The following is an 18,985-nucleotide window of genomic DNA, read 5'->3' as shown; positions in this document are numbered from 1 at the left end:
GCTGAAAACCTTTGTAAAAATAAATATTTAGGATGCACATACCTTTATCCCAGCCTAGCTATATTTTAAAATATGTATTCACCATGTTTGCCCCTTTTAGACCCCAAAATCCCTGAAGGCAGGAGTTGGGCTCATTGCATCTTGGTATTCCCCATGTGGGGACGTTTCTGTAATTTTATTTATAAGAAAGGGATTTTACACTGAAGAGCTTGACGAGTAATGCTTCCTCCATCCCAGTCCACCTTCTGAGACATGTCACCACCTCCTAACTATGGTCCCTCCATGTTCCTACCCCCACAAAAGCATAGGGTCATGAATTACTCTTTTTTTGGGTTATAGGTAATATAATAAGAATATTAGCAGTCGGCTCTTATTGAGTACTTATTATGGATTAGGGATTTTTATAAGCACTTTCTAAGGGTTATTCCATTAATCCTCGCAACCACTCTGTGAACTGGTTGCTGTTATTATCCCATTTTACGGATGTGAAAACTGGGGCTTGAAGAGGTTAAGTAACTTGCTCAAGATCACAGAGCCAGTCCATGGAAATAGCCACCACTTACCGAGTGATTACTATGGGCCAGGTACTGTGCTAACCCCATTAAACAGATTATCTCTTTTTATAGAGCTCTTAACTCTCAAGAAGTGTCCTTCAGTGTCTAGAATTTTAAGCACTTAATCCCTCGGAGACTAGAAGCTGTGAGAGAGCAGGGTCTTGTTTAGCCTTGTATCCACAAAGTTGAGGATGGTGCCAGGGAAGCCAGTGACTCAGTAAAACATTGTTGAGTAAATGAAGGAAAAAGAGAGGTGTCTTTCCTGTGGGAGCTGCTTGCCCAAACACCACCCCCACCCCAGCTTAGTCTTGCTCAGGCTCAAGCTGCCCTTGGCACAAGCTTCCTGACCACGGTTACCTCTCTTCAAGCAGGCAGGGTATCTCCAGGACCCCACCTGGCATCACTGAATTTGGCTCCAGGGTGTCCCAAGGGGGTAGATCAGATGCTCCATAAGGGCTAGACTCAGGTGTTCTAATGCCAGTTCCCACCAGGGCTGGTCTGACTTCTTTTTCAGACATGGTCAGGTGCCTCTCCTAAGCAGGGAGCTAGATGTTGAAGAGAATATCTTTATTTCTCAGTTTATTCATTTTCTGATTTGGAAATCAACATGGGAGGAGTGATTGCTTAATGGGTACAGAGTTTGCTTGGGAAGAAGAAGAGAACATTCTGGAGATAGCTGGTGGTGACAGGTTGCAGAACAATTTGAATATAGCAGATGCCACTGAATGTGACACCTAAAGATGGCTAAAACGGTACATTTTCTTCTATGTGTATTCTACCAGAACTTTAAAAACCACACACATCGGTCTCTCTTTCTAACACAAGAAGTTTGGGGTAGGTAGTTACAGGGGTTGGTTCAGCTTCTTGATGTTGCTAGGGTCCCAGAGTCTTTTTATCTTTATAGTCTCAGCCTGGTGGTTTCCATTCTGATTGCAGGGGTTTCCTCTGAGACTTCTTAAATTTCATCTGCTCAAGAGAGGAAGGAGGAATGGGTAATGTTTGCCCTGGCTCTGTCTTTTCTCAGGAGAACGCCAGCCAAATTTTCTTACGTGTCACGGGCTGGAACTAGGTCTCGTGGCCTTGCTGAGCAGCCAGCGTGGCTAGAAAAGTGATTACTTAGCTTCCGAAACCTAGAGCTCGGGAGGGCCACTGGGAGAGGAAGAAGTTGAGAGTGAGCAGTGATGGGACCGCTAGAAGGTTGTGCTCAGTGTCCTGTCGAAGGTCACACGGACATGTAGCAGGGCTGGCCGGGCCCAGGCCCAGTCTCCTGGTTCCCAGTCCTGAGCTTTTTGCTAGAGCATTTGATACATTTGTAGGGAATAGACACCCCATAGAATAGGACTGTCCTGAAGAGTATCTTTCAAAGGCAAAAACTCTTCAGTGCATGTGCTGAAATTAAAATTACTTGAATGCTAAGAGGTCATGTCAGGTGGGAGCCAGACATCTGAGCTCTGCCCCATGCTGGCCGGAAGTTTTGGGAAAGGTCCCCTGATCTCTGTAGTTATATATGTGATTAATTATTTTTTTCTTGGTTAGCGTTGTTCATTAACTGCCCATTAAGTGTTTGGGTCTCTCTAGATGAAAGGCCCTGTAGGAGGACAAAGAGTTGTTATTAACCAACCATGTGCTATCAAGTGTGGGCTCATAATACGAGATGATGGGTTTCAAAAGTCGTATTAGGATGACAACCTTTCCACCATTCCTCCAGGTCGGAAGCAGAGTAGAATAAGGGCTCCAGGAAACACTTCAAATAAGGACACATACAACATCCCTATTACAATTCCCTTAGGAATAGCCCAGGTATGTACACTTCGCCATCGAAGATCGTAGAGAATGGACGCCATTCTCTTGGATCCCCCCATTTGCTCTTTCCATGGGAGGCACCAAAGAGGAGTTGGCAGGCTCTGCCCTTTCTTTGCACCCCCCCCTTTCTCCATTGAGCCCTCCTGGGCAACTCCTGGTTACACTGATTCTTCTCTTTGTTCTTATCCGGGGTACCATAAATTGAACATTTTAGCATTTCATGGTACTGAAGTTAACGTTTCATCCCTATCTTCTAACGGTGCCAGGAGTGGGCACTGTTTAGGGAAAGGCAATGTGAGGTTTTCTGGAACTCCTCAACCTCAAGGGCTAGCACATGTCCAGACACATGACGAACCCTCTATGAACATCAGATCTGGCCCTCTGGGCTGGGATGCTCATGACTCTACCAGGTTGAAGTTTTATTTCATGATGCTTTGGAACTAACAGTCAATTCCAGGCTAGAAGGGGAATGAAGCGAGAGCATCCAACCTCTAAAGAGAGCGCAAGACAGTTCGGTGCCCGAGCAGACCACAGGGACATTCCCCTGAGCTCAGCGAGACTCTGACTTTGGGAATCCTATAAAGGGAAAGGGCAGCTCTGCAGAACTGGAAGTGAAATTGCTTCAAAGGAGGGCAGTTCTGAAATGGCAGGGGAAAAATAATGCAGTCCCAGTCAATGTGGGAACAGGAGCCTCAAGTCAGCTGAGAAAGCCCAAAATATCATTGCAAAGAAGAGTTCTATTTTTATTGGTTCATCATCAGAATGTAAACACAAGTAAACAGAAAACAAATGAAATAATTTTACAGAAGGCACATTCATTACTTAAATTACTAAAAGTAGCACCTTAGTGCTGGGCACCTTCTGGTCACATCCCACTGGTCAGCTTCTCTTACTCTGACAAGTAAGCAATTCGTGATCATTTTCTTTGCAGCTGTGTGCTTTCCTGCGTGGCTATTAAGGAGCAGCTGGTGAATCTGTCGGCCCTACTGGTTCTCCTTCCTGAATCCTAAGAACTTTTTACTTTCCAGACACTTAAAATGTCTCTGGTCCCTCTTCTAAGTCTTACAGATGGATGGCGTTAAGGACTGCCCCTGTGGTGGAAGCCGAATTTTGACTTCTGCTATTTTTTCAGCCCTTTCTAAATGTAGGCATCCAAAACCTAAACCTGCTTAGAAGGGCAGGTGGCCCTGCACTGCTTTACCAACACCACCTCCAGGAAGTCTTCATGGATACAGAAACTAACATCTCCATCTCCAGAACCTTCTCAAATGAATCCATGTCTCCATGCCTCTATTTAACTATTTCTGTGTTCATCACAAATATATCATGGTGCTGGCATCAGAACATTGTGCTCTCACTGGTTGTCATAAAACAGAAGTACTTGTAGTCTCACTTGAGAAGCTGTCAGTATAAAATAACACATAATTTCACATTTTGCATAACAGGGCCTCTTCCTTACAGATCAGGTCCTGAGAGTAGAAAACATACAATACATCTTGCACACAAGTGTTCAATAAAAATAATAAATTAATAAATACATAAATTACTTAAATATTTAAATAGCATTAAGGTCAGTGGCAACCTGGTCACTGGAAAACCTATAAATAAAGGAGCTGATTATTTCAGCGGCCATTTGGCATGTAAATGTAAAAATACTGCAAAGACATGATCACGATCCTTTACAAAAAGCAAATTAGGTAGCAAATAACTTTTGGGGGCCTATTCTATTGAGTCTTTAGAAAATGTTGCATAATAACTTCCACTTTCCCTTTAAGGTTTCATCCTGGCATTGGAACCTGAAAAAGAACACCAACAGTTTCTGTGAATTAGAAATGTGGCAGCAACGCCTTCTTATTTCACACAACACGTGACTGGGGCAATTGGGTTTGGGACTCCAAGTTGGAAGGGCCCAGCCTGTCCTTATGTGGTCTAGGATTCGGTTGCCTTTGGTGTCCCCCCACCAAGGGTGCCCAAGATAAGACTCTAACTGCTGAAGACAGCTTGCAAGCTATTCTTGCTCTGACTCTTAACCACCTTTCCCCCCTCTCTCTCTTGTTTGCCTTCTCCAGGAAGGCAGGACCCACACCCGTTTTCCTTACCACAGTATCTCTGTACCCAGCATAGTGCCCAGAACCTCTGAGCATCAAATAATATCTGTTTAATGAACAGATGTATCTTTCTGACTCTGGTGACTGTCTGCCAGGCCCCCTATCTCCCCTTTCGTCTCCCACCCTGCCCCCCCACCATTGCCCTGCACCCGGGGACACTGAGTGTGCAGGTGTAGGCTGGCCTTTGTGGGCCTGCTCACCTAACTGCAGGACACAGATGCCCAGTTGCTCCAGGATGAGCTATAGTAGCGGTCTCGGGCTTGCACGCGGATCTTGGCATCCTTATGGCACGTGACCTTGGCTGAGGTTTTGTCCACGCAGAGTCTCTCTTTCTGCAAAGGAGAGAGAAGTCTTCGGCAATGCAGTCACAAGATGGGCTGGTGTATTTCTGCAAAGCTTGATCTCCCCAAACAAGCACACCTTGGTTTTGGGGCACCACAGGTGCAATGAACAGTGGAATGTGTAGAACGTGCGCCACCTACCGGTAGAAGCTCTAAATACAGGTGCAGCTTTTCTACTTCAGCACAGAGGGAGAGATGGTTTGGTCCAAGTTTCATCTTTCTAGAACAGCTGCCTTGCCTGAAGGCCCCGTGCACACTTATCCCTGTACTAGGCAAATGGTGGGACAGAGGCATATATGCTCTAGCTGTCCCCTGGATATTCTGAAATACTATATCCTGATCCTTTTATCAGAAAACGTGCTGAAATCCAGGCATTGCTAACTTTTAGCTGTGTGACCACAGGAAGATGATTTGGGCTCTGTGTCTCAGTTTCATCCTTTATAAAAGAGGGATAGGAATTATTCATATCTCACAGATGTGTAAAAGTTAAAGGTAACCCTCATGTAAAATCCTCAGCTAAGTCTTTAATCAGTAGAAAGTGTTCAGTCAATGTTATTTATTAATGATATAAATCTTATGTAGGGAAGATACATATCAAGATTTTAAATAATACTCAGGTAAAATCTATTCCAGAATAGCCCATCTCCATACAAAAAATAATTCTCAGGGAGTGACTAAATGACTGAATTTCTACCAAATGTGAACACTATCCTGAATAAGGCCTTTATCCAGTGGTTTCTAAAACCGGGATCCCAGGAGGGTTAGGCTTTGTAAAAGTGCCTTCTGGACCTTGGGATTAGGATGCCAAGGCAGGAAAGTTTGAAAGCCACTGTCTTAGCCTATGTAAGCACTAACATTCTGCTCGGAAAATCGCTTCATGATAGGTTGGGAATTACCCGTTTGGGGTGAGACATCGCATGCATGTTCTAGCATTCATTATACTCACTAAATTGAAACAACGATGATTTGAGGTTCCTGGAGCTCAGATTTCCTATATAAGGACCAAGTCTGAGTACAAGAATTAATGACCACTCATACTGGAGGAGGGAGCGTGGTTAGGAACATGGGATCTGTGCCCACCAGACTGGATTCCTGGTTCTGACCCTTCCCAGCAGGTTTAACTCTGGGGATGTCATTTAACCTGCCTGAGCTTCACTGTCTTCCCCGGTGCAGTGTTGGTAATAATACCGTCTGCCTTTGTAGGGTTACATGAAGGATTAAGTGAGATATCCATGTGAAACCCTTGAAGCTGTCTCAGGCCAGGAGAAAGTGCTAAGTGGGCCTCCATAAACCTCCACAAACCTGACTATGTGGCCCTGGAGTCAAGCTTACCTTCTCCCTATTGTTCTTGCCCTGGCCCTGTACGCAGAACGTCAGGGAGAAGTAGGAATGCGGGGTGCTCCAGGTGTCGGGGTAATCCCAGCTGACCTCCACATGCCGAGAATTTTGTAACGGCTTCAGCTGCAGGTTCATGGGTGGGTCCGGTTTGACTGTGGAAGAAGATAAAGCCACACCCTTTATTTGACTGAGGGGGCTTTGGTGTAAGGTAGCTCTGGCTTTTGATCCCACTTTCACCTTTGACCAGCCGTGAGTCCGTAGGACGGTTACTTAACTTCTCTGGGCACCCGGTTGGCAGACATGAGGCACCCCAGCTGCTGGTGCTCACGCTGGTGTTCTCACCCCTTGTCCCCACCTCTCTGGCTGAAACTGAGAGAGGCTCAGAATCCTTCTCATCCCTGCACAAGCCCATGAGCCCCGGCAGCGGAACTATCTCAGCGTCATGCTCAGAAGAAATACCGTAGAGACAACAAGAGTCTCACATCTGGGCGAGGTGGGGAAGGACCACCTTCCCTGTGCTCAGTACCCCTCTTGACACCAAACTTGGACCTGACCTGAGCCTCTCGCTAGGGATGAGATGAGAGATTTTCCATCTCCGCGCTCTTTCTGTTGTCTTTTCACGACATCTGGCGCTGACTTGCCTTGTGGCAGTTAAGCTCGATTGTCTCTATGCTCACTCATTCATTCATTTGTTCGTTCAGTAAATGAGGAGTGAGCACCAGCTATGTGCCAGCTACTGGACTACGTGTGGAAGATATAGCAGCGAGTACTACAAAAGACTCTGTCCTCAGGTAGCATGCTTTTGTCTAGATGAGGGCAGGGGAGACAGTCTATGGAATGTCCAAAGCCCAAGGACCATGGCTCCTAGTAGATGCTTTTCAGATATTCCTCTCTCTGTTCTTAGCACAACTGACATCTTCTTTTCTTCAGAACTCAGCCAAATATCACCTCTGAGAGACCTTTCCTGGCCATCCTCTGTAAACCCAAACCTCCCCCTACCTGCCAAGAGTAATTTCTCCACAAATGCTCGAGCAAGCTCTGTGGTTCTATGAATTTTATCTCATGAGGAACGCCCAATGGCTAAATGGCAAAGGAAGTGACAAAAGGCAAAGTCTCCATCTGCTGGTTGAAAAAATAGATGTCCATTTTGGAGGGGTTTTTATTCCAATAGTGAAGATTTCCCCACCCCACCCCCCAAATGCTAGAGAAAGACTGGCTGGGAATAACTACAATTAGCAGAGAAGCCTTCATTTCGAATATAAATATTATGCTTGAGGGGGTCCTCCCGGATTCACCATGGAAGCTGCCTGGGCAGCAGGCAGAGGGTAGCCAAGAGCCTGCTCTTTCCAATGGGGCAGAGCTGGGGCTGAGTGGCTAGCTGTGAGGTCCGGGGCAAATTATTTAACCTGTCTGAGACTCAATTTTCTCTTCCTGAAAATGCAGAGAATAGTATCCACATTGTACTCTTTTGGGGGGTACGGAATAAAGGAGACAATGCAATGTAAACCCCTCACCTCCGTGCATGGGGCATTGGGAACATGTGACAAATGGCATTTATCCTTATGAAGCATATATAATTCAGCGAACTCACTGATGTCCCTGATGAAGAAGCTGCTGGTGTAGTTTTCATACTTGAGCTTGTGAATAGCACCCACCACGACCTCGATGGGCAGGCTCTCCTCGGCGGCAGGGCAGGCACTGCCCTCCTGACATTCCACCGTGTACTTTTTATAATCCCTGTTGTCCACTTTGACCCTCTCTGCTGAGAGCGTCACTGCTCCACACGTCACGCCTTGGGGGTCAGAGAGGCTGAAATCAAAGACAGACATTACCCCGTGTCACCCATCTGTGGTCAGTTCCCAGCGGCTGGAGTCAGACAGAGCCGTTGGAGGACACGATTTCTCCAATGGGTTTGATTTCTCCTCAGGGGGTAAGAAACTGCCCTCCTTGGGAGAACAAGCTTTACCACAAGAGGCGGTACAAATATTTAGAGATAGCTTTGCATGTCCACGCCTCTGGCCTAAATGAATCCAGAAATGTTTAGATCCAGAGCCCTTGGTCAAATTTCCTTGCTACAATTTTAAATGCATTTTCCCCATTGTAATGACGAAATCCATACGTGTTAATTATAAAAAAAATTAAAAAGATAAAAATGCATGTGAATGAAATGTGTGTGCCTCTTTTAACCCTAATCTCACTCCTCAGGTAGAAAGCCTATTCATAGCTTGTTGTATCCCTACAGACCGTTGTCTCTGAATATTCAAAGCAATCATATACCCACATGTACACACGGATACACGTATATTTGGTCTATACGTACTCAGTACGATTTTATTTTTCATTAAATAAGATCCAACTATGTATATGTGTATGTGGTTTATAACCATCTCTTCCCCTTCTGAACATACGGGGAGCGCTCCAAGGTAGACCACACAGACTGGGATATCCATTTTGATGGTGTCACATTAAGCTAGAGGATAAGGCACTGCACTTTAACTTTTCCCCTGCTGATTACCAAAAACATCACAACGAGCACTGGCATTTGTGTCTCTGCACATTTGTATAAGCGTTCCCTTAGTAAGCATTTTCATTTTCAAGGTGGAAAACGGAGACCCTAGAGGTTAATGTGCTCAATTAAATGGTGGCCAGACCAGGTTGATCACCTGGGGTTTGCTCTGTCACCCCGCCTTGTTCAGGAACCTAGATGGTGAGTGAAGGAAGGCACACAAACCGCTTAACATAGGTTCCGTATCCATGGAAACTGGTTTCTTAGGGGAAGTCCAAGTGCATCGGACAATGAACTTTGGATTACTGGTGTTGGCAGAAGGAAAGGAGTTGAGATAGCTCTGGGAAAATTTCTAGAAGCCTCAGGGTTTTGGATTTGGCTTTAGGGCTTTCAAGATCTATGCCCCGGAGCTCTTGTTTCTATTTTCATCTCAAGGTGCAATTTTGGCAAGTCATTCGTAGCTTCGATGTCTCCTTTTATCCCTCCCCATGGTGCTATGAGCCTTAATGAAGCACTGCCAGGCCATCTGCATGAGTGGGTTCAAATAAGCAGAGGCTATTCTCAGGCCCCAAGAATATCCTGTTCTAACCCACACATTTGTTCAGGCGATTAGCTTAAATCTCCATGTTCTTTCCCCAATTTAGGCAGGAGGGGGTGTTGAAAAAATATAGGCTTGACTTTGTTTTCTCCCTTATCATTAACTGATAGCCCATGGCGGGGTCGCCCTTACTTTCTTAATGAAATAGTTCCAGCAAAATACTGAGAAATCGACATGGTTTCACTTACCCTCTGCTGCTTTTGACACTGAATTTCAAGTCAGTACTGATTGCTGTCAGCCACCAGCAGGTGAAACGTCCAGAATAATTCTTTGCCTCACATTTTAGAAAGATCTTATTTTTGGATTCTGGATTTGAAAAGAACAAAAAATTCAGTATTTGGAGGTTTTCTTTCAGATCGATTTAGTTGTGGTGAACCACAGGCCACCGAGGGGTTCAGGAATGAAGACCTTCCATTTATTCCCTTGGAAAATGATGAACTCCCTGACAGGCAGTTCAGCGAGGACTAAGAATGTCTCAATACGTTGCTGATGCTGCAGAGTACACTATGCGCTTAATACGTCAGAGGGAGGTATTCAGGTTTTCAAGGCTGCCATCCCAGGACTGATATACACATCGGTTAATTTCCATTAGCCATTTAAAAGAACTTCAGGAAAACCACCCAGCTTCACCATGAAAATCTCTCAACATGAGATTGGGAGGGCTGATCTCCCAAAGTGTCTGAGAAACCAAAGAAGAACACAGGTGGTTTCAGTAAGGGATTTGATATTAGTTGTTTCACTACACTAGTCACGTCTTAATCTTTTACATTTTTTGATTTATTCCTTATGGAGCACAAGAGAAAACTGATATCCTCTGAGCGAATGGAATTACCTTTCTGTTCCTTTAAGATATCAGTGGACCAAATTCCGTCTTCCTTTTTGTGAATCAGCAGGAGCGAATGGCTCAGAACCTTGCCTCCTTTATGACAGGTATACCGGCCAGCATCTCCAAATTCTTTGACTTGAATGGTCAGAGTTTTACCGGAGCCTAAGACGTCACTGCTCTGGTCCGAGGTCCAGGTGATGTCATCTTCTTCAGGGGTTTGGCAGGTGAGGACCACCATTTCTCCGGGGGCGTCCGGGTGCCAATCCAACTCTACAACATAAACTGGAGAGCACAGGGAGTGGAGAACTGGACTGTACGCTCCATGAACCCTGGCACTGGGTCTTAGGAACCCCTGTGCATTTGAACTGCAGAGCACGACCTTGCCTTGCTGAGGCAAATGCTTGCTGAGATGACTGATCTCAGGTCACTGGACCCTACTTGGGTTTAAGGTTATGAAGAGATAAGCAAAGAGTTTTATGGAGTCATTAGCTGGCAACCTGTCTTTAATAATTAACCTCTGATTCCCTGGCAAGATGGGGAAGGCCTTGATGCAATCAAAAAATGCAAACAGCACAAAACTCTTTACCAAGAACCTTCCAGCATAATTTCAGTTTCGTGGAGAATATGGCAGGGCACAGCCATGTCAAGAAAACTGACCAGCACTGAGATCATGTCCCCACTAACTGGCTAGGGGATTTGGAACAAGGTAATAAATCACCATGAGCCTCAGTTTCCTCATCTGTAAAACAACAATAAGAGCACCTATGTCATAGGTTTCACTATGAGGATTAAATTAAAAAAAAAAACATGTAAATCACTTAGCATGGCGCTTACCACTGTAAACTCAGTGTTGGTTATAGTTATTCACACAACAATGTTTGGTCAGATGACTGTACAGAGAAACTGCCCTAGAACTTTCCATGGGCATTTGAGGATTTATTTCCTACCACATAAAACTCAGTAATGGAGATATTTGTTCTATTTTTTTAAGCAATTTTACTCTCTTATGAAGTGGTTCAGTAGATACTGGTCTTCCCATGTCATAGAGGAGCATACCAAAACCAAGAAGCTACACAAACTTACATCAAGTTAGAAGCACAAGAGCAAAATCTCAGGCCTTCTGCCTTGTTGACTTGGCATTGGCTCTCTAACCTGAGTATCTAAACTGGCACTTGAGGAATGGCCCAGTAGAGTATTTCAATGAGTGGGTCACATTCCAGTTTCATTTCTGTGTGCATCACTTACTAATGAACTAGAGTAATTTAATGCCATGGTTCCCCAAGCCTGATCACTTATCAGCAGCAGCACTAGGAAACTGCAGGAAATACAGAATCTGGGTTGTCAAATCAGGAACTTTGGGATGGGCCCGAGGGTCTGTCATTTATGCTCTCCAGACGATTTTGATGCCCTCTCAAATTGGAGAGCCAGCCACACTGGTTAAGAGCCTGGATTTTGGAGTCACGTAGGTCTGAGTTTAGATTCACTCCATATCTTATACTTGCCCATGGTCTCAGGCAAGACATTCAATTCCTCTAAGCTTTGGTGTCATCATTTTCAAAATGACCAAAATTATTAGTGCTTGCTTCAGCAGGTCGAGACATGGATGATACAATCAAATTCATACAACAGCTTAATATGGTGCCCTTAAATACTCTATTAATGGTGACTCTTACTGTTGGCATCCAGATGTAAAGCACTATGGGATATAAAGTTCTCACTTTACCTTAGAGGGATTTATAGCTACCAAATGGGTAACAAAGACATGAGGTAAAAAGCAAGTCTTTGGAAATGATTAGCTTTGTTGACATAAAACCATGTGGCACCTTTGGCTTTCTCTAGTTCTACCAGTAACTGAACAGCAAGGCTATTTTCCTCTCACAACTAAGACTCAGAAGGCCTAGAAGACCCTTACCCAGGGGTAGAGGACAGAAACTGCAAGAGGGAGCCTGAGGAAGGGCTTCTAGAACCCAGTGCTTGGCCTCATCACCTTATCTTGCCTCCAAAGTTGTCTGCCCTCTGTTCCTCACAATCACTTCCTGGAATTTCTGTGGTTTACCAAATCAGAAGTAACTTTGGGGTTTACTATGCAAGAGCCAAGCTTCCTGAGCTCACTAAAAATCCCAGGGTTGGAAGGGATTTGGCATAATCATCTGGCTCAGGCTTTTGCCTTTACTCAAGGGAGGATCTAAAGCTCTCAAAGCTTCCTCAGGCAGAGGGGACATGGCTGGATTGTTGCCTCCCCAAAATGATTAAGAATGGCGGGATAGGCCAAAATTTTTTTCAGGTATCCATTTTCTAGGGTGGTGCTCTTCTGACTACCCACAGATTATTTCTGGTCATCAGCTGAAATGTCTTTACTTCTAACTTATGCCTATTTCCTTCTGTGCTCCAAGCACGTAGGACACATTGCTTTACGTCTCTCTTATAAAACCTTCTTCAAATACTTAAATGCACAGACTTTGAAGTGAGACAGATTTGGGATCAAGTCCCTGTTCTATCCTTCCCAGGTCTGTTAAACTGGGGAAGTTAACTTAATCTCGGTAGCCTCTATTTACAACATCGGTAAAATGGGAAAGAAACAGTCCCTAATTCACACAGTTGTGAGAATTAAATGAGATACTGTGCTCAATTAATATTAACTTTCATTACCATTATACAATTACAGGCGGTAATTGCCAACATTATGTTGGCTTCCATTAGAAACTTTTGAAGATCTTTCAGGAACAGCTAACAACAATTAATACATTATTTACTGTGTGAGAGATAATAGAAGGATAGAGGAACCCCTTTTACTAATGCCTACCTATTATTCTACTAGTAATTTTTTGATCATTGGGCTTATAAACTGGTTCTCTTGAATCACCAGAGACATCATTTTAAATAACCAGAACAGTCCTGGCTAACATTACTCTCCCTTCACAGGTGTTGAGTTATCCCCTGCATTCATTAACATTCAATCATCCATGTATTAGGTGGTCACTTAAAATCCCTAGTTCACAGTTGGGGAAACTTAGCCTTAGAGGTGACCCAGCTCAAGGTCACCTAACTGAGAGCGGCAGTCAGCTTTTGAGCCCAAATCAATGTGAGTCTAAATCCTATGCTTCCCCCAAAGTGTGTGGTCAGAGGTGAGTCCTCTCCGTGCTACAGAGGGAGTGATATTGTGAGGTGGAGGGCGGATGATGGAACATAGCTCTTAATCTTCCCACATCCTTCACTTTGGAATTTTCATTGTATGATATAGTTGGGTTTTAGTAATACTTGTGAAGTCCATATAGCTTTTCCCACCATAGTCTATAAAAAGTTCCTATTCTGGAATCTAATATGAAAGCCAAATGACATGGATGCCCTCAAAGGTGAAGAAATTACAGATGGCCCACATTTTCCCAGTGATGGCACTCACTAGGAGGCCCCAAGGCCTGGTTGCCCCTTTTGGTCTGATTTCCCCCCAGGGCCTGCCTGATAAGTCTGGGCTTAGGTTTCGGGGCCACTGCAGAGAAGGAGAGCCTGGTTACCATTTTTCTCCAGTTCCCAAATGGCCATAAGGGGAGATGCCAGCAAACCCAGGGAAATCCAGGAGATGACCAGCTGCCATGGGTGCATCTGTAGGAGGGGGAGAAACAGGAGAAGAAGGAGGGAAAGAGAAAAAAGAGGAGGGAAAATCGAAGAGATGATGTCAGTAGCTATTCAGTTGCTTTCCAACCCAACCCATTCTAGGCACATTATTTTTATTTTATTATTTTTAGGATTTTATTTATTTATTTGACAGAGACACGGCAAGAGAGGGAACACAAGAAGGGGAAGTGGGAGAGGGACGAGCAGGCTCCCTGCGGAGTAGGGAGCCTGATGTGGGGCTCGATCCCAGGACCCTGGGATCCTGACCTGAGCCGAAGGCAGAGGCTTAACCCACTGAGCCCCCCAGGTGCCCCTGTACATTGCTTTTAATCTTAACTTTTCTCTTTCCTGTCTGCACTGTCAGACTGATACAACGTGAATCACAGGAGCCCTGTGCCAGTCTCTGGGTAAGGACATCTCCAAAGAGAGAACCACAGACTGGAGCTGAAGGAGACCAACCCTCCGACAGTCTTCTTGTTTTGAAGCTGAGAAACCGGGGCTCCAAGAAGGAACACGACTTGTCTGGGTCAACATTCAGCCAAGATATACTTGGTACTTTCCAGGTAAAATAGCCCTTTACCTAGTAAGTATAGGTAAGCAAGTAATGCTGGGCTAGAGTCATTAGGAGTAAATTTTGGGGCTGGATCCTGCTTTCTAGGAGCAAACACTTTCATTCAACAAATATATGATCTCTGGTCAGGGAGACCAGCCAGGGGGTGGGGGGAGGTGGGGCCTCAGAATCTGCATTTCTTAAGAGTTTCCAGGTAAGGCTGATGTTGCTGGCCCAAGGACCACACTTTGAGAACTCCTGGTTTCACCTGCGTTCAGGGCCCGCTGGTCTGAAAATCAAGATGTTCTTTGGGAGAAGCCCATAAAATATTGATATACCCACTATGAGAAGTGAAATGCATCACTTTGTGCCCCATCAGCCACCATCTCATAGTAAAACTCAATCTAGAGCAGTATCCAGGATTTGTGCCAATAATTCGAATGTGAAAATTGTGCCCTACTTCTGAATTAGGTACAGAGGATTATTATTTAATTTCATTCTGAAACACCTCCATCTGTCCCAGAAAGCACCAGTGTTCTCTGAGCTGGATACGGGCTCCAAGACCACTGAGTAAATCATACGAAGAATAAGACTCAAAAGTTTTGGTCATCCCTTGGCTGGAGTGATTGGATATTGACAAATCATGGCTTTGTTAGGATCGCTGCTAACCTAGGGGAACCTTGCCATGCACTTTATTCCCTTAGATTACAAAAGCTGTGAGTGGCAGAGACGGGACTAGATCCGGCCTTCCTGTCGAGGCCACGCCCTGTCCCCGCAGCTTTCACAGGCACGTCTAATAATTTAGTCCAGGTTACGACTGTGCCAACACACCGGTTGCCACAGGGCATCAGTTAGGACATTCACAGGCTTGGAGTCAAGCTGATGTGGCCTTGAATCTGGTTCCTCCTCTCACTAGTTGTGTGATGTTGCTCAAATGATCTCGGAGCCTCAGTCTCCTCATCTATAAAATGGACATGATACCCATCTCAGAGGGTTGTTGAGACAATGCAACCAGATGACATATTGGTGAAGGCGACCAATAACATGTCAGCTTGCACCCAGGGGAAGAGACAAAGGAAAAATTTGATATGTCTGTTTTGTATACAACGGTAGGGGAATGCCCTGAAGGTATTGCAATTACACAGGCTTGTAAAGCCCAGATGCCGGCACCCTGGGAAGGGAAATAAGAGATTCCTGGCATCTGCTGGTGATTCTTTTGCTCTATCTTAAGGCTGGGGTTTTCCCTTTGCCTCTGCGTCCACCACTTCCTCCTAGGGCCTTAGATGTGTTTGAGAATTTCAGGTCAACTGCACCTCAGGGTCTAGGGAGCCCTGGTGACGATTTTAAGAAACAACCTGCATTTTAGTATCACCCACATTTTAAGCCATGGAACCCGGGGAATCCAAAAAGGGAGCAGCATAGTTACCCTGTCACTCTCCAGATCAGCGGATACCCAATACCGGAGAGCTATACTCCACAGCCCACGTTTCACTGGCATGCTAAATTTGAGTGTCTTGAGGATTAAATATTTTTCCATGTGATCTTGTAAGATTTCTAAATGCTTGAAATCCTTGTATACGGAACACAGGGGCCCCAGGTCCTCTGGTATGGTTACACTCCCTAATGCTGGTGCCAACATGGACATGCCCATGCCACTTAGGTGGACATTTCTTTTCCAAGTTTTATCTCATTTGTTACTTTTTAATTTTAAAAGAATTATGATTAAAAAATTAAAAGACAGAGTCTTCAAAGGACCTCAGTTCCAGAACCAGGCAGACCTGCACTGGCAGATGAGTTGTGGGACTCTAGGCAAGTCTCTTGACTTCTTTAAGCCTCACACTCCACCTGTAAAGTGGGCATCCTGTTGTGGTGAGGACTTAATGAAAGAATTCAGGTAAGGTATCCAGCAGGGTGCCCAGAGGAAGTCAGGACTCTTGCTTGCTTGGTTATATGCTCTCCCTGAGTCCCATTCATAGCACTTAATACAACTGCAATACATACATATGTAACAATGTAATATAGTTCTTTATGCTTGTCTTCCCTGCCACACTGAGCTCTCTGATGGGAGGGTTAATGTCTTTCTTATTCCATAACATACTCACCCCCAGAGTTTAGCATCAGTATTCTAGCACAGAGGGATTTCATTAATTATTAGAAGAATGAATGAATGTAAAGAAACCGTAAAATCTCAGATCCCAATAAAATAAACACTAAGAGGTAGTCCAAATTCTTTCAAATACCTTGAAATTCCTTATTTGAAAAAAGTGGACCATCAGCTGGGGTTCAGTAAGCTCTTGGTTAAAATATTTTAACTTGATCATTATTATTTTTTTTAAACTGAAAATTGTTGCACACAATTTACCTGGGCTACTATAAAGCACAGTACAGTATTTATCTTTTTTTTTTCCCCCCTTCACCGATTTAAAAACCCTTTAGGCAGTACTTTTAAACAATGCAGTTGTTTTTTATTTTTAAAGTAGCACCAAAGTTAGTTAATCCAAAAAAATCTGGATAACCCAGCTGTTACTCTGGTTGACTGTCCCAATTGACTACTGAATCCAACACAAATAGGGAGCAAGGATGCTCAACATCTTCCAGTTATGAGGTGTTAAGTACGAATTCAATTGTTTACTGAATTCATTCTGACTAAATGAATGAAGAGCTTTTTAAAAAGTTTACAGTACTAAGGAAAGCACCACTCATGTTATACAATTTAACTGATGGGCATTAATATTGAGAAACATTCTTTTATGTATATACCACTTTAAAATAAGACAAAACAAACCTTTCTATAAAATGCACATTCATTCACAGAACTTGGTGTACAATTATTATTAGTTGACTTCTAAAATGAATACTTTCTACATCAGTCCACAAAGTACTAACTTTGCGCTCGTGTCCTCCCAGGTAAGTCACCAGGACTGCCTCCAGAAATCCCCCCAATCCACAATGCCAGGCTCAGGGGGAGCACTCAGAAGGTGCCACTCCTGGCCAGCCTGCGAGTCTGCGGGTCTGCGGAGGGGTGTCAGGGCTAAGGAAATTCTTACCTTGCTTCTGGCTAGGCAGCAGGGTTCGCTGGGTCTGAAGCTGTTGTTTCTTCTTCTGCTGCTGCTGCTACTGTTACTGGAGCTTATATATCTGACTCCTACCAAGCTTTCCGATGGTAACTTAAACTAGAAACTGACTTGTTCAAGTTGCAACACTGAAAACAACTCTCAAAACCTTCTAGGGGAATTTCAAGAAGTTCCTTTTTTTTTTTCCCCCATGTGTATCAATAATGCTGAGGGAACACAGGCATCAAAATCCCAGGTAATCAACTACGAGGAAATGAATTTTGGGTGGGGAAAAAGGAAGAAGATGGGATGCTCACTTCTTTGGACTGACATCATGGTCAATATACTTAGAGCCTGAAGCAGGCAGTCACCCTGGGCTCCACAGACTGGAGAAGGAAGGCCAAGGAGAGATCACACAGGAGGCCAGGTTCAGGTCAAGATCAGGCAATTGTCCTCTAGAGGGTCCAAAAGCAAACCTACGGTTCCCCTAAAGTCAAAGAACATGAGACGAAGGGCAAATGATTTAGTATAGTTGACGTCCCCCTCCACTACATTATTCCTTTAACATCTGGATTTTAGAAACATACCATTATCACCTACTGTGGCTTCATGCACATACACAGCCTTGTTCATTCATACTAGCACAGCCCTGGGAAGATGATAAAAGTGTGTGTACTTCTAATCAGACACCAATATGTAGGGGTACAGCCCATGCTCATAGGTGCTTGCTCATGGACAGGTGGGGGCAGAAAGTGAAATATCCACAATCAGGCATATAGACAATGATGCCACACTCAAGGCACACCACCTTGGGCACCTAGACTATAACCTCACACTCTTGCACACATAACTACAGCCCTAAGAGCTCTATACCAACGCACAGAATTAGCAGAATTAGAAATTCCTAGCGGAATTTAACATGGTGGGGGTGAAAGGTGAATACAGTGTTAGGCACCCTCACGCCGCCTGCGCACGAAGAGGGAATAAACACCTATACCAAAAACACCTACACCAAGAACGAGCGCACAGACGCGGGCCGCACCCAGAGCCGCCGACAGAGGGCGCTCCTGCGAGGTGGTGCCGGACCAGAACCCTGGGACCCACCCAGCAGGGCACTCCCGCCGCTGACATCTCCGTTACCGCGCGCGGCCCCTCGTCCCCGCGGCGTGGGAAGTTCCTGGGGTCCCGCCGAGTTTCAGAAGGGCGCAGATTCCCATGCTAACTTTCTCTGTAGTTTCTGCGGGCGGGAGAGCTGGAAACCCGGGCAAGAGCGGCGGAGCTTCCCAACCGCACACTTCCTCCGCCTGTCCCATCCAGAGAGGGCGGGTGCTGCTGACTCGGCAGTCCCACTGGTTATCCCACCTGGTGCTCCGGCTGGGCGGAGGCCCGAGACAGCTCAGAGCGCCCTCTCCCATCTCCTCTGCCGTGTGGGCTTCAAGTGAAGCAGAGGGTCTTCTCAGCTTAAGAAAGCGAGGCTTCCTGTATCCAAGACAAGACATATGTAGATATGAACAAAGTAAGTTGCATTATATTTTGGTTGTACGATACCGTGTGTGTGTGTGTGTGTGTGTGTGTGTCCGAGTGCACTTTTGCTTTTTACGATGGGCATATAGCTAGACCATGAGGAATATAGCTAGACCATGATGAAGGGACCTTTCCGCAGATCGATTTTCGTTATTACACGATACACATATAC

General features: G+C 44.9%; 1 protein-coding gene across 1 annotated transcript; it reads right to left on the bottom strand.

Moving 5' to 3' along the window:
- Positions 1-3,203: 3,203 nt before the first annotated feature.
- Positions 3,204-17,590, bottom strand: IL12B (interleukin 12B). The gene is made up of 8 exons (XM_044241032.1): positions 17,284-17,590; positions 13,587-13,674; positions 10,081-10,356; positions 9,437-9,554; positions 7,736-7,953; positions 6,139-6,296; positions 4,666-4,797; positions 3,204-4,153 (listed from the first exon to the last, which is right to left on the bottom strand). Exons 2-7 carry the CDS (start codon positions 13,672-13,674, stop codon positions 4,666-4,668), a joined length of 990 nt encoding a protein of 329 aa, XP_044096967.1. The 5' UTR covers positions 17,284-17,590; the 3' UTR covers positions 3,204-4,153.
- Positions 17,591-18,985: the final 1,395 nt, after the last annotated feature.

The sequence above is a fragment of the Neovison vison genome, chromosome 1 (assembly GCF_020171115.1).
Source record: "Neovison vison isolate M4711 chromosome 1, ASM_NN_V1, whole genome shotgun sequence".
Taxonomy (NCBI): domain Eukaryota; kingdom Metazoa; phylum Chordata; class Mammalia; order Carnivora; family Mustelidae; genus Neogale; species Neogale vison.
Note: the sequence above shows the minus strand (reverse complement) of the source record. Positions and strands in the feature narration are given on the sequence as shown.